The 15,223-nt window shown below is 42.9% G+C and overlaps 4 protein-coding genes across 4 annotated transcripts; all 4 read right to left on the bottom strand.

Annotated features, from left to right (window-relative positions):
* Window positions 1–133: 133 nt before the first annotated feature.
* On the bottom strand, window positions 134–1,956 carry F5147DRAFT_746244 (uncharacterized protein; the record flags this gene model as incomplete). Its single annotated transcript, XM_041439828.1, has 10 exons — window positions 134–246; window positions 348–789; window positions 856–1,171; window positions 1,223–1,275; window positions 1,300–1,346; window positions 1,395–1,619; window positions 1,653–1,683; window positions 1,705–1,731; window positions 1,756–1,869; window positions 1,900–1,956. The coding sequence occupies 10 exons, from the start codon at window positions 1,954–1,956 to the stop codon at window positions 134–136; spliced, it is 1,425 nt and encodes a 474-aa protein (XP_041291575.1).
* Window positions 1,957–2,958: 1,002 nt separating this feature from the next.
* F5147DRAFT_653786 (uncharacterized protein) lies at window positions 2,959–3,423 on the bottom strand (the record flags this gene model as incomplete). Its single annotated transcript, XM_041433811.1, has 3 exons — window positions 2,959–3,120; window positions 3,176–3,237; window positions 3,297–3,423. 3 exons carry the CDS (start codon window positions 3,421–3,423, stop codon window positions 2,959–2,961), a joined length of 351 nt encoding a protein of 116 aa, XP_041291574.1.
* A 4,314-nt stretch (window positions 3,424–7,737) lies between these two features.
* Window positions 7,738–9,380, bottom strand: F5147DRAFT_653785 (uncharacterized protein; the record flags this gene model as incomplete). The annotated part of the gene is made up of 8 exons (XM_041433810.1): window positions 7,738–7,801; window positions 7,847–7,865; window positions 8,181–8,193; window positions 8,229–8,316; window positions 8,483–8,662; window positions 8,725–8,968; window positions 9,145–9,218; window positions 9,349–9,380. 8 exons carry the CDS (start codon window positions 9,378–9,380, stop codon window positions 7,738–7,740), a joined length of 714 nt encoding a protein of 237 aa, XP_041291573.1.
* Window positions 9,381–9,942: 562 nt separating this feature from the next.
* Window positions 9,943–10,332, bottom strand: F5147DRAFT_578876 (uncharacterized protein; the record flags this gene model as incomplete). Its single annotated transcript, XM_041431457.1, has 1 exon — window positions 9,943–10,332. One exon carries the CDS (start codon window positions 10,330–10,332, stop codon window positions 9,943–9,945), a length of 390 nt encoding a protein of 129 aa, XP_041291572.1.
* Between the last annotated feature and the right edge of the window lie 4,891 nt (window positions 10,333–15,223).

Here is a 15,223-nt window from a genome sequence, read left to right as displayed (position 1 = left end):
AACCTTTTCTTGCCACCCAGCAAGATTGTTGTTTCCACATTGGTATTAGATGGCATGGCCACATGATTCTGTTGATGTGAATCACTGCAGCATTGCGGCGAAATTGGCAGATTGAGTGCAACACTTGTCGCATTCAAGATGAAGTGTCTGGTGGTCTGAACGGAGTAAACCACTCTATGTAAGCAAGGGCTCTTGAGTATTCGCCAAACTGATGAGAGAGTGAGAATATCATGTAAACTTGAGCCACTCACAGACCTGCAGCAGACTGTGATCAGATTGCTGTGAAACTGAAAACAAATCAAATGCAAATATACCATCTAGAGTACACAAGTGTGGAGAGTGAGGACCATCTGATATCAACACCATATTGAAATGAGCTGGACAACCAGGTTTCCGTCCTGATGCAAGTCTCTCTGGTGTTGCTTGAATGTGCCTGCACATTGGTGCATCACTAACTTGAAAAGCAGGTGGCATCACAATGACCAGTTGATGATAAACATCAAAACAGTCCTGAATGCCTGGTATGAGGGTGTTGTGCAGAAGATTTGTGCGAAGGAAGGATTGAAGTGCAGGGATAAAATCTGTTGCACCATGATGGGCATATACAATATTTTGAACAGATTGGTAGAGATGTGCTGGGGTCTTGGCAAGGACATAGGTCACTTGGAGCTCATCTGCAGGTGTTGCATAAGGAATAGCAGCCTCTCCTTCTGAATCTGAGTCCAAATCCAAATCCAAATCCAAAACAGAGTGCGAGACCGCTGTGTGACCTGCAGCAAAGAGAGGTTGCTATGACAGCCAATCAAGGTATGTACTGCATAAGAAGATGGCTTCCTGGCATTGAAGCCACAAGACCATCTGCTCCTCGAAATCTTGTTTGTTGCTAGCATGGTATGCATCCTCTGCAAAGTCTATATGCAAACACTCAGAAAGTTCTGTGTTAAATCCGTCAGCTGCTCCAAATAATGAAAACGACCAAACATAATGAGTGAGTTGGTGTATTTTGGGTATGTTGAAATGTTCATGTATTGAGAGTTCCTTCAGGATGTCTTTGTTAGTGTGAAATGCTGCTAAGGCAGTCTGTAGAGCTTCCAGCGACTCAGCCATGTGAATGTGAAGCTGGGCATAATATGAGAAATTAAGAATAGCATGTGCCACCGCCAACATGCAACTGCCAGGCATAACTCAGCAACAAACACCATCCTCAAGACATGCTACATACCTAGGTACTGCTCTGGTGAGTATGCCCATAAAAACTTGCTGCATTTCTTTATGCTCACTTTCCATCTATTGCTTTACATTTGGTATACCTTTTTTGAAGTCCTGAAGTCTAGGATAATCTGGGACTGCCTTAAATCATGTGTCTATTTCTTCCTCCCCAATAATTTCGAGACACCACTTAATGAGGTGATCTTTGAACATACCCTTATGAATCTGGTGCAAAAGATCGGGTGTCAAAGCTAGAAAAATGTCAGTATGAGGCATATTGGCCCAGAATGGGTTATAAATGGCATGTAGCCCATTCTCCTTGAATTCCAGTGGATGCTGACTATTCTTGCACCATTGCAAGATATCTTTTGTGGACTCAGGATCATACATCACTGAGTCCAGTACATCCCCTTACTCATTAGCTCCCACAAGGCACTTTGGACAATGATTCTTCTTATAGCAAGAAACCAGACACTGTTCAGGAAAGTCGGCCACATACACGGCCAGAATTGGACAGACATGCTGAATCCATGAGTCTGCACACACCATATCCACACCATCATTTCTGGTAGTGATGAGAGAATGTAGGAGCAGTCTCATGCAATAATGGAAGAGTCTGTAACCAGCCAGGGAGCATGCATCTGGAGTGAAGCAATCAAGCTTTCCTGCAGGTAAGTATCCAATGAGCACAGTTGCTCGCACCAATGTCTGACACCTTTTCGCTTTGGTGATATTGCCAATAGACATATATACCAGCCATGCTGACTTATCTCCTTGGAATTGGGACAATGATGTTTTGTCAGTGTTACGACAAACGGTCGTGTGCGACTAGGATGATCTAAACAGCGACAACCACGACAGTGGTACCGAGTGCTGAGAGTCGTCGGCCTTTACAGACAAGCAAAGGTTGCGTACTCGAACGTAGCTCGTGGTGGTTAACGAGGGGTTACGCTGAGATGATAGCAGAGGTTTACAGACAGTGAGAGGCGTCACTGAAGGTACAAGTCGATGTCAGAGCAGGTAGCTTTAGCGGGACAAGGAGTTCAAGGGTAAACCTAGTAAGATTAAAGTAAGGAACAGTCTACTGTTAATCTTCGACCTTATATAAGGCTACTCTTCGTATCTAAGCTCAGCCTAAAGCTGGGTTCTAATCTGCTTATCTACATGAGTCAGAGATAGGCGTCCATGAGGCGGGCTTCTATCGTAGATAGGATCCATGAGGCATCCTTCTATCAGTACATGAGGCAGCACGAGGCTTGCCTTCTATCTTGATAACATAAATAGGTCTTCTAGACCTATGTCGTCATGTGTCGTCACGTGCGGTCCAGACCGCTTATCTAAGCCGGCAGTTGCCGCTCATCATCTATCATCATCTATCGTCATCTATCATCATAGAGCTGGTGAGACTCCGGTATCGTCTATAGCCGTGCGGTGGCAGAGGGCTGTCTGCTGGCAGGGGACTCATGCCATGTTACTGTAACAGTCAGACACTAGAATAATTGGAGCTATGGTGGCTTCATTGGGTAACACTTTCTGCATAAGAGGTCAGTCCGGTCAGTCTAATCCTTATTGCTCTGTCTGGCACAATCTTACCTATTTCTCAGCCCACCAGTCTGCCATCCACATTTCATCAATAATTCAATGCTCCCCTGCATGGTCGGAATAAGCTCTGGCTGGGGTGTAGGCCATATCTACCTTGAAAGAAGGATTCCTGATCAGCTCCTTCACACATTCGACTGGATCTCGACTTCATAATTCCACCTCTTCTTGCAACAACTCTCCATTCTCATCCTCACGGTTACTGCATATAGTAACCTTCTTACAACTCCATGCTGGACCATGTGGAAGTTCATTCACCATTTGCAAGAATGACCAATTATTGTCAAATGGAAACTTTGAGCAGATTTGAGTCTGATTACAGTATCAACACAGTAAGTTCAAATTTTGATTTATGCTTGGAACATACTATGGGTAGTTTCAGAAATTCATCAGTCTGCCTTTGACTGAGGTTTTTGACAAGCCATTGGGCTAGACCCCACTTCTCTTTCTATTTAGTGTATGCTTTGCCACCATGATCCAACACTCACACATTCTTAAAGGGTGCCCATCAATCTTTGTTTTCTTCCTGTTGCTCTCTTCTATGTCTTTCAAACATAGTCTCCCCTTCATGCAGTGCCCAGCCTGTGTCTGACTGAGGTTCGAAATACTGGCCATTATTGGTGAGTAATGTCACATCCTCGTCATCAATTTCTTCGACAGTGACCCAACAAATTTTGCCAGGGTGTAGGGTTTTGGTCCATATCTGGAGACGAGCACTGGTGAACATGACCTGGGGCTGCCATGTTGTCATGGGAGAAGTCAACATCTGGTGGGTCCAAGTTTGCTGCATCTGCTTCTTCAATCAATAATGTCCACTCCCTCCGGCATTCAGGATGTCCCACAATGTGTCTCTTGAGACCTTTGCTTGTAGTTGTTACCTTCCCACAAAATATATAATGAGGCATTACAGGTTTGTTGATTTTTGTCACCAACTTGACCATTCACTTTCTAATATCCATTTTTTCAGCACATAGCGACCAACTTCAAACACCAAAACTTCTAACAGGACTGCCATCATGGATGTAGTTCATAATGACCTTTCTTTGGTAGAGTTCGATCATAGATGTAGTTCATGATGGTGCACCACCTTTCATGCTCGTCCAACTTCCTTGAACCACTTCCTTTTGATCACTTCCTTCCTTTTGCATGATGTTCATTGTTTCCGATGGTTTCTCTCATCTTGCTATTTCTCCCTTTGCAAATGTAGAGTTCAAGTATCATATGGCTTCTCTTCTGCTCGCTATTTCTTCCTTTGAAAATGTAGAGTTCACATATTGCATGGCCTCTTTTCTACTCATTTTTCTTTTCTCTTGTCTTCTACTCCTTCCTTTCACATGTTGTTTATTGTTTCTGATGATTTCTCTTGTCTTGCTATTTCTCCCTTTGTAAATGTAGAGTTCATATATCACATGGCTCATGTTCAGCTCATTTTTCTTTTCTCTTATCTATTGGTCATTTCTTCTTCTTTTCTCATTCCAAATCTCTCATTGGCCTTGGTTACCATTAATATTGTCTCCATTTATTCCCAAGTGACTACTGACATGACTAACTGACTAAACTAGGGTCATAATACCATGAGCTGCGAGTAGGAGTTCCAATAGTTGAACTTTGCATACCTCTTGGCACTGCTGCTTCTCTGCATGCCAGCACCCGACTATCAACTTTTGTGCATATTTTTGGTCAGTAACGGGCCCTTGTATATGTTTAGAGAGTTGTGCTTTGCATGCCTCATCGCAATACCTAATCTCTGCATCCCAATGTTCTAAGACAAGGATTTGCAGGTAAATCTGAGAAGTTGTTATGGATCCTGGTGTCTAACAATATGGTTGCAAAGAATAATCAAGCTTGGGAGCATGTGGAGCCTCTCTAGCCCATCCTGGAGCCGTGAGAGCCTCTCTATGGTGTAGATCACTTAGCAGCCACTACTTTGGTGCAAGGTTCCTGCCCCCTTCAAAAAGAATCTGATTTTTATATGCTCTTGTAAAAATAATCCTTTCAACAAGTAGAGTAAAACTACTAGAGGAATTTTTAATTGGATCAAATTTGAGTGAGATAATTTTTCACAAAGGCATTGATTTGGCCACATATAGAAATACAACCCTCCATCAATCAAAAGTGCATGCCACTGTCTCGGGAACATGTATATGCGACTTATACTTGGTAGAATTAAATTGTTTGACTTGAAATTGCGCATCTTTTGTCTCCAGGCCTGTCCGGTATGCCTCCATCCAGTGGTACATGTGATGTTCCCACAGTCAGATTGTACTGAGCTGCATGGACTCCATTGCCAGGGGCATATTCTGTTTCAATGTTTCAAAAGTGCTGTCACAGTTGTCCTAGAGATATTTCTTGACTTTCCCCCAGAAATATTCAATAAAATTGAGTTCACAGTGAAACTTTGGCAGGAAAATGCAGAGATGCCTAGCTTTTTCAATAGATTCCTGGATGTGGAACTTTTGCTGCCAAAAATCAGGCTGGAGCTTGAGGATGTGCTTGTTGCAACAAGCTGTTGCATCAGTATTACACTTGGAGGCACATTTTCCATGCAGCTGTGGTTAATAGAGGCCTCTTTCAACAAGGATGGTCTTGACTCCTTTGTGTTCATTTGGGAACTGTGGGTGTCATGGAGGAAACACCATATCTGGTTTGACCTAGATGCCATCTCACATGAACTATCCATTTTGCATGTGAGCCTGCTTCCCTGCTGGATTGATGTTTATGTGAGAAATGAGCAATGCATCTTCAGCATATGCAGAGTGCCCCTGCAAGTTATTAATCAGGAATAATGCTTGATATCCTGGTCTGTGAATATTCTCAAATGTTGGAATAATTTTTTGGTTGAGCTGAATCACATCAAATTTCAGTTCAAATCAATACTTGAAGTGATACAAAAGCCCACACCTGCTTAATAAACATCTCACCATTCCAATAACCCTTGTGATTCTTGCCATACTCCATTGATTTACCTGCATCCACCAGGTATCCCACTGTGGAGCAGATCACATCACTACGATGGAGGCCATGGCCTACCCCTTTCTTTTGCAACTTGAACTGATCTTCGAACACCCAGTATTTATCAGTTGCTTTTGATTGTGCTGTCATTTCATCATGTGCACAGAGAACAAGCCAGTGTTCCATAAAATTGCAATTTGGATCCTTGAGCTCTGATTCAATGTCTCCAATGACAAAGCGAACCAGCTGTTACTTGTATTCCTTCATTGTTGGCAAGAAATGTTCCTGGCGATAAGAGATCACATCAGGCCAGTCATGGCCATCAAAATAAAGACCCTTTCGATGGGACATGTATTGAAAGCCTTCTCGATGCAACCATTGGCGAGTAGTGATGAGCGAAATTCCATGTCCAACTTTGAGGTGAATTTGAGGAAACAACTCCAGCTTCATGTACTGCTTTGATCCATGAGGCATCTCATCCTTGACAATGGTGTGAAGGTACCTTTTGGCTTCCAAGGGTACTAATTTGTTCTTTGAAAATTCTGCCAGCTTTTTGGGATTGACTACCCACTTATTCAAATGAATATATGTGTGAAGCTCTGCAGCTACTACTGGATCATCAAGCAACGAGTACACCTTGGCATGGTGACCAGTCAATGATTGAGGGAGCTCCCGTTGTGACGCTCGGACCCTCACTGGGTAGGAAAGAACCTATTTTCATATTGATGTCAAGGAGTATAGAACACTATCAATTTTCCTATTCTTATCCAATCCTCATACATCAAGTAACCCCTGTGTGAAGCTGAACCTGCACTTTCCCGCGCATTGGCCACATCGGACGTGCATTCCCGCGCTTCAGATACCTCAGAATCACATTAGGAAAGTCCCTCGTCCATCCATAGTCCGTCCAAACCCCATTGGTATGTGAATTTCCTTACCTTGAGGCTTGTAAAATGTGTTGCAGCCTTATTACATGTCCTTACATATTTACTATATTTGCTATCCCTTCCTTCTCTGAGTGAGAGTCTAGACAGTATAAGTTGACTATTACTTAGGGACTATTTCCTTACTACACTTCCCTCATACTGGATACCTCTCCCTATAGGTTTACCTTCAAAGTAGTCCCTTGTAGTGTGCACTTTTTAGCCCCTATTAGGTCCCTATACCTCTCTATACCTAGACTTTCCTTACCTTGCAATATACCTTTGCCCTCACTCTCTCCGAACCTCATTCCTTAACTTCCCTATACCTTGTCCACACTTTCCCGCTGTCTTGTTACTTAAGGGTCTTATATGAAAGTTGTGTATAATGACAACACAATTATACACAGTGAAGACTTCTTGCCAGTCCTTAAGTCCACAGTCTCCGACTTTTCTACTTCGTGGGAGGTAACGTGGTGAGTTCTTGGGAGGATTTAGTTTGTTGTCCTCTTCTTGTGTAGTCTTTTATATATGAAGTGTCGTGGAATGTTCTGTGTTCTGGATAAATAGTTCATTAGGTTTGTTTCACCCTAGTAGGTCGTGTTTCAACCTATGAAAGTCTGTTTCAACTTTGTCATCCTTAGATTTGTGTCTCACTTTCCATTGAAAGAGAGAGTCTTATGTGTACACGTAAAGCTTTAGAATGAGAGCTGTTTGATGGTTATATAGTCAACCCCTGTAAGGTAGTATATAACCTAGAGTAGAATAACGATGTGTCTTAGTCTTACTTCAAGGCGCCTTGCCTGCACTTTTATTCTTACGTACTCTTACACGGTTTGAGAGAAGAATGAAAAATAGGAAGTTATATTTCATGGGTGAAAATGGGGTCCTTTTATACCTTTTGGAATCCCCTTACTAAGCATGATTCTGTCAGATGGATTGGTAAGAATGTGGCTTACAAACCAGGTGATGAATCAGCTTCTACTAATATACATTATAAATACTGTGTAATCTTACAAAGAAATTACAAAGCATGACAGAAAGGTGCTGACTCTTCTCAGGGATTGGTCATGCAGAAGCTGACAAACCAAGCCTTTGGGTGAGCTGAATCATCCTTCTTACTAAGTACATTACAAACAACGTTCAGTGTCTTACAAAGAACTTACAAAGCATGACCAACCATGACTGATCATGTTGAGTCAGCTTAAATAATGTTACAAACCAGAATATTCCCCAGTCACATGATGTGCTGACAAATAAAATCTGGTGGCTGAAAGAAGCCAAATAGAAATAAACAGTCAGAAATAAATAGAGATGCAAAACTTGGTGGCTGAAAGAAGCCAAATAAAAATAAACAATGAGAAATAAACAGAAGGTCACATGTTCATAAAAATACAAGATAAAACAAGTCTGAAAAGTGAGAAATAAAATATAAGACAATGAATCAAAGGAAAAACAGAGAGATAACTTAGTGACAGAGGGCTAGACAGTCTCTCATACCTTCCTTATCACTCTATATATATATCTGACATGGTATGAATCACATACCATGCATGACACCGCGCTTTCCACACCTTCGGCTGCGTGTTCCTGCGCTTCTGATAGCCTCAGATACATTCCTATACCTCGTGCATACCTGTCTGCTATTTTCCTGCACTTAATGCACTCTTGGGTTGCACATATCCATCATCGTTCTAGTAGCAATTCCATTTAGGGTCGAACGTGTCTGTATAGACATAGCAGCTAGGCATTAGCTTGACCCAACCTTTTCTTGCCACCCAGCAAGGTTGTTGTTTCCACACCGTTTTGACACCCAGTTATGAGTCCAACTGTGCAGTTGATGTCCACCCCAGACAGCTGTGAACCCATGACTTTCAGCAGCACATTCTGATGCTTTGATTGAAGAGTGGCCTCTCTTCACGATGGGGGTGAGATGGCTTTGAATGGTACATGTCTGTTTTGCTTGTAAACCATCTGGACCACTAACAAGGATTGTTTTTTTTTCAACTTCAGCAGCCTTTCAATCACCTCTAATGCCACACACCTCTCATCTGCATGCCTTTCCTTTTTTATTTTATGCTCCATGCAGAAAGGGATCTTGAGCTTGCGCCGCTTGAGTGGTGGAACAGTGGGCAAGCAGCTGCTTACACCCCGACTACTTCCTGCAACTCCATATCCATCCTCTTCATGTTCACCATCAGTTTCTGAGTCAAAATGGTCCTTAGATTCATCAGAAAGGTATCCAGTAAAATTGACTGTGTTGTGTGGTTGCCACAGCACAACCACATCTGAAATAGTTTCATGCATACTTTGTTCAACATCAGGTGTGGACCACATGGTGCTCGAGTCTTTGGATGCACACCACTGCTGCATAAATGCAATCTGTGGATTGTTTTTGTTACAAGTAACATCGGTCATGTGGCCCCCCTATCATTTTCCCTTTATCCTCATCCTCACCACCTACCGGCTTGTCCTCCTCCACCGATTATCCATTGACCAGATCCTTGGGACAGTTCCCATCCCTCATACTGTTCTCCTCTATGCATGTGCACACATGTTCCCTCCTATGATTTGACCACCAATATGGTCCTGCACCTCTGACTCAGCGTGACTCATGCCACCAATATGGTTTTCCTTTTCTGTTCTCTTCTGACTGCACTTCACGCACATTGCACTCTTACCATTGGATCGTTCCAACATTTCTTGGTCTCATTCCACATTCGACCATCCTCCATTAATCTGGTTGTGTTGCCAGTGTACCTATACCCCTTTTTGTCTCCCCTCTACCCTTACCTACAGTACGGTAACCCAACCCTCAACCCTTTCCATTTAGTACAAGTAGTCAGTCATCCTGTACTAACTTGAATCTACTCAATCTTCCTTGGAACATACTTCACTCTGAAGCCTCTCAGCTTCAGTCTCTAGTATCGTTTCTTAAGTGCTCTTCGCACTTAAGTCTATCTCGATTGACACTCATTATTCGGACTCACCATCCTTACTTTGAGCCTAGTGACTTCATAGACCAATGTCTTAGAAGTCACATGACATACATGCCTATGATCACTGCTGACTAGATGTCGCCAGTCTCACTCATCATACCGGATCCTTCTGGTTACGTCACAAACATTAGCGGACGACACCCCTCTTAGGGTTCTGCATAACAGATCTATTTGAGTGTGTAACAGTTTCTGCTTAGGTACATATCAGAGTATAATCCATGATCTATTTGAATTGACACATACAATGTCTTTATGTTCTTTTGTCATTCAGCTTGGTCTCGGGCCAGCTTATCCCTCTGACATTGAGTACAACTTGACAGTCCATTATATCCCAATGATCTATTCTGCTCTGCCTTCTTCCAAACGACATTTGTCTTTGGCCTCAAGATTATCTTAAACAATGTATCAATAGGTGCTGTCCACCTGGGGGCTTCCAAGTCAGCCTCTGCTTGGAGCCGCTTCAAATTGTGCTCCAAATCATCTCCCTTGAGCTCACACAGGCTTTCACAGTCTGACAATGCACCTTCAGAAGATGTGTCTGGTTTGTAATCATCAATGTCGTTGTCTGACCAATAGTTGACACCACCAGTACAACCACAGTCAGAAAGACATTTGAGATAGTCCAAACCAGCCACTCCAACTCGAACATGCATTGAAGTTCAGAGAACTTGTCGGCAGACTACCGTACATCACCCTCCACCCTGCGCAGTCTATCTGGCATAACCTTGTACTCCAGCTGTAAAAAACTAAACTCTAGTAATTGGAGTGGACCCCACCTCATTCTTTGAAATGTGCGCCTTGATCTCAGCCTTGTGTTGATCATGCATAGCATTCAGAGCTGACAGGGCAGCTTCGTTGGCTTGAGAGATCTCTTGGAATTGCTGTATGTGACTACGGGCAGCTGTAAGATCGACTTGAGTGACCTTCAAAGCAGACCTAGAATGGATATGTTCAGCATGTTGCCACAAATGTAGTACTTGGATACCAATTGTAATTCTGCGACTTCTGGCTCGAGTTGCTGTTCAGGTAGAAGGTCTTGTTCAGTAGTGGGAGTAGCGCCATTAGCAGCTGATGGGTGATATTTGTACTCGGCAAGCTTCTCTTCATTACCTTGTAGCTGGCGGTGTCTTCTTAGATAGATGATCTATAGATAAACACCTACAAAATCAAAAATCTCCACGGTCAGTGATTCAGACAAATACCAATGACTGATAACGTGGTTGTTCGTGGGTGGCTGTATACACTTTACTAAGCTATGTTCAGACAAAAGTACTTCCTGTGAGGTCAGTAGCAATACCAGTCAATCCAACAGTATGGACACAATAGAAAATAAAATAAACAGAATGTAGTCAGCCCAACGGTATGGTGATGACAAAAAGAAATTGATTCACTCCAACGGTATGGCAGTGTTTAGAGAACAGAGAAAAGTCAGCCCAACAGTATGGTACTGATAAAAAAAAGAAATAGATTGATAAGAGAAACCCTTCCTTCAGTAATAATGCTTCTTGTAATAAATTTACTACAGAAAGTCGTGCGAAATTATAGCAATCACCCCCTCAGCACAAACAGGTAGAATCAAAGGTCAGGACTAATCAGTGATCAGTAGAACTCTTAGTTCACTATTGAACCTGCTGCCAAGGAACTCATGATGAGTATTAAACAGAATCAGGAACGGACATCCTTGGATTTCAGTACCAAGTCCCCTATTCAACAACTAAAGTCTAGCAGACAAAGAAAACCCTGGCTCAGTATCACTACTCAGATGAGTGAGGTCAAGTGTCACTATCAACTTCTGAAGTCTTCCCACTAAGCCGGTGCTTAGATGGACATAAAGACAACACAAAGATCTTGAAACAAATTCAGACAATAACACTAAGACGTGAATGAACTGAACAGAAAAAGAGACAAATGAAAAAAAAAGACAGAAAGAAACAGGAAACGAAAGAGAAAAAGAAGAAAGAAAAGAAAAGAAAGAGACTAGAGGTTCACCAGTAGAAAATCAAAGAAAAAGTTTTGCTCACTGTTGAGCACAGTGAACTCAAGATATTTGATGGTTGTTGACAATGAGCTAAAGGTATTTGCTGGATGTTGCTTACAATGACCTCTCAGTTAGTTGCTTAACAGCTCTTGTCACTATTGTTGATACTGATCACACTTCACACTCAAATTTATTTTGTGGGGCTTAAAAGTTCCCTCTCTGCATATTTTCATTGGCAAAAAGTGGGGTCTTATATAGATAAATTAGGGTGGCTGTGCTACTATTTCCCACGTTCTAAGGGAAATAGGCTTAGTCAGATTGTACCAATACTATTGTACTGTTAGTCATGTGCTTTATAATTTGTGTCATCAAGCTTTAGTCATCTCAAAAGGTTGCTTTGTCATGATTTGGTTTAGGATCATAGGTCACCTGACTGTTAGAGTCATATGACTTAGTATCATGTGACAAATATTAAGTAACAGACTGATTATGTTATTTGTTGGTGTCTTGTTATGATGTTACTTTATTGACCATAGAAATGACGCGAGCTGTGTATTTAGGGTTTGAAGAAAATTCCCACAAGGCAACTTATGCAAGAACTATTGTACACTGTTACTTAACATGTGTGGGGTTCAGTCTGAGTCATTGTTATTGCTGACTAAGCAGAATTTACCGCAAAATTAAATATACAAGAATATTCAGCCTATCTGAGTCTGTCTGAGAAATGAAAAGAAAATACTATCTGAACTGCAGTCTGAACCATAAAGTAAAGGAAGATTGTTCATAATGATTTCTAGGGTATCAGGTTCGTGGGAGAGCATTAGTCATCCATGCACCGAACCGGTTTGGTGCAGGTCAGCGGGTAAGCTGGTCAACGCGCTCTTGGAGGTAGACTTTGCTGGTTTCTGTGCCTACGAGAGACTCCCAAACTTGAGATAGCTGTTCAGTCTGCAAAGGATCAGGACTGGTGTATCTCCACAAAGAAGGTGAATCATACCGTTTTGTTCAGGTGGGTTTGTAGGTCCTTCAAGTTGATATCCTGCTGAAGTGTGACATGACTGAGTCGCGCTCCTGCGAGAGCTGAGCACTGAGCCTATTTATTTGATGGGGCGGGTGCACCCCTGCAAGCATCACCCCATCTAACTAGTCTTCATGTGGAGTTAGTTCTCATTGGTGCAGCCTGTCATGCACTACCTTTGGATCAATTAATCTTACTTTAACTCTGCCCTCATTGTGCGCACGATTTGTGTTTGAAACAGCTTGAATTCAATTCAATTTGGTTATACAAGTGTAGCAAAATGGGCAGCAGTAAGAGGCAGGGATTCCAGTGGCTGGGTCAAGGCTGCATGCCTGATATCGTTCTCCTTTGCACTGTGAGCAACTGTATTTCCCGCATGCCTGATGTTGTTATATGAACACAAGAAAAGGATGGACTGGTGGGATGGGGTGTATCATACACCCTGCCATTTGAGAGCATTGAAGATGGTATTTAAAAGTTGATAGATGCTGCGGGAATCACAAAGTTCTTCCCAGGCCTCATGGCCGAGGTGTTCCAGACCCTTTCTGCGTGCACAGTCGAGTAGGACACGAAGATGCAAGGGAACTAGTGACATGGTGACCTGGGGAGATTGTTGTCAGGGTCGGTGATTGGAAAAAGTGATGACTTACTTCTCTGAGGGCTTCAACATCCTGAGTGTGTTGGACTCTTGCTGCATCAAGGTCCTTGTGAATGATGGCAAGGTCATTATTGATGGGCTCGTTGTCCTTGCGCAAGCTCTCATTCTCGTTGGTGATCCTCTCAATCTCACCGTGCATGCCCTCATCCTTAGTGAGAATCCTCTTGTTCTCGCTGTGAATGCTCTTGATCTCACCGCTGTAGAGATACAACAATTGCTGGGCCCTACACGAAGTAAGTAACCAGCAATATCAAATGTGTTGTGGTCATGCACAGCCTAGTCTGCTATACTTGCAAGACAAGTGTGTTTGACCTGAGGGGTTAGCTATTTGGAATGGTCTGTAGTTAGTGAAACGATAAAATGGTCAAAAGTCCGAGTGCAAGAAACAAAGTTTGAGGGTATATCTATGATGTTCAACGCCAAAGCGTCGGGTCCGATGTTTTTGGGTTTTGGGTTTGGGTTTAGCGGGTTAGCGGGAATGGCAATAGCGAACGTCGGGAAAGCGAGCGGTATGTGGATATATGATAACGACAGGTATTTCAGATAGAAAGAGCGGTAATATTCACAATATCAACTAAGAACTACAAAATATTGGGTTTGACCACTAAGTATCGGGAAACGACTCTTTACTACTTGGATAATGAAAATACTCATAGTCAGTCCAATATATATGTAAGTACGTAGAAATCCATAACCCTATAGGAGAAAGTAGCGGCCGATGATTTTGGGTCCGAAGTACATGTAAACTAACATGAGGCGCTGCGGATGATGGAAAAACATGTAATAGTGCTTGCTACGACGTGAGTAATATGTGAAATAATCAACTATGCACCTAGTGGGGCTAGCAAGACGGGACAGGACATGGATAGGACAAGTGCATGGGAAAATATTGAGTCCAATGCGGCCGAAACATTGGGTCCACTGGTCAAAGTGTCGGGTTTGCATCGGGTTGTGCAGGTTACATCGGAAAGTGATGGGCATTGAACATGTATCGGGAAATCAGTGAATATGAGCCTAGCGCAAGCTCAAGTGCTACACCACGCATGCTCTCATTCTTGCCGAGAATCCTCTCATTCTTTCCTCGAATCTCCGCAATCTCCTTCTGCATTGAGGCCAGCATCTCCTTAATCTGGCTGTCCATAGTCACCTGAGAGGGATTGGCCATCGATGCGAGATTGGCCGTCGATGCGAGATTGACCATCGATGTGGAGTCAGCCCTTGACGCGGCATTTCGTTTCCTAACATTCTTGGCTGCGGAAATCTGATCAGTGTGTCTGTAGACTATTCAAACATTATAACATACATTTGTGAGGTGGGACTGTGCTTGGTTCAGATGTTGTGGCAGTGTCAGTCATCGCCAACGTCGTATTGGGTTCCACAGGTGTCTGATTGGCCTGTGCATTCCAGGCCAACTTGAGGTGGTTCTTGATATGATGTTTTGTGTCAGCATTAGGAGTGATTATGAGTGTCAGACCGTCGGGGTGGCAGACACTGGGCATTTAACAACTTCAAGAGAAGTGTGTCAATGAGTCGGCCCCTGCAGTAAATGAAAAATATGTCACATGACATATGGTTGGAATTCTGCGAAAAATGGGTCATGGCAAGGGGTTCGGCGCCTGGCCTCCGCCGAGACCGTTTCACTCCTTGCCATGACGCAGCTGCCGCAAGTTGCCTCTCAGGAGGACAGACTGGCGGCCACAGCCATTTCCTACATGTCCTCTCGTTTATTGTCTCTATCATTACACTCCAACACACGAAACACAGGTAGAACATATGTTACACAGAACTTATCTCAGTTATCTGTGACCTGCGTTCTGTCAGTGTTTCATGTCGGCAAGACATACCTTTGTCGACTTACCATGACTCCACACTCTTTTACAGATTTGGTAA

This window comes from Suillus discolor (genome assembly GCF_016758755.1).
Source record: "Suillus discolor strain FC423 chromosome Unknown F5147scaffold_35, whole genome shotgun sequence".
In the NCBI taxonomy this organism is placed as follows: Eukaryota; Fungi; Basidiomycota; class Agaricomycetes; order Boletales; family Suillaceae; genus Suillus; species Suillus discolor.
This window is presented reverse-complemented; position numbering and strand designations above follow the sequence as displayed.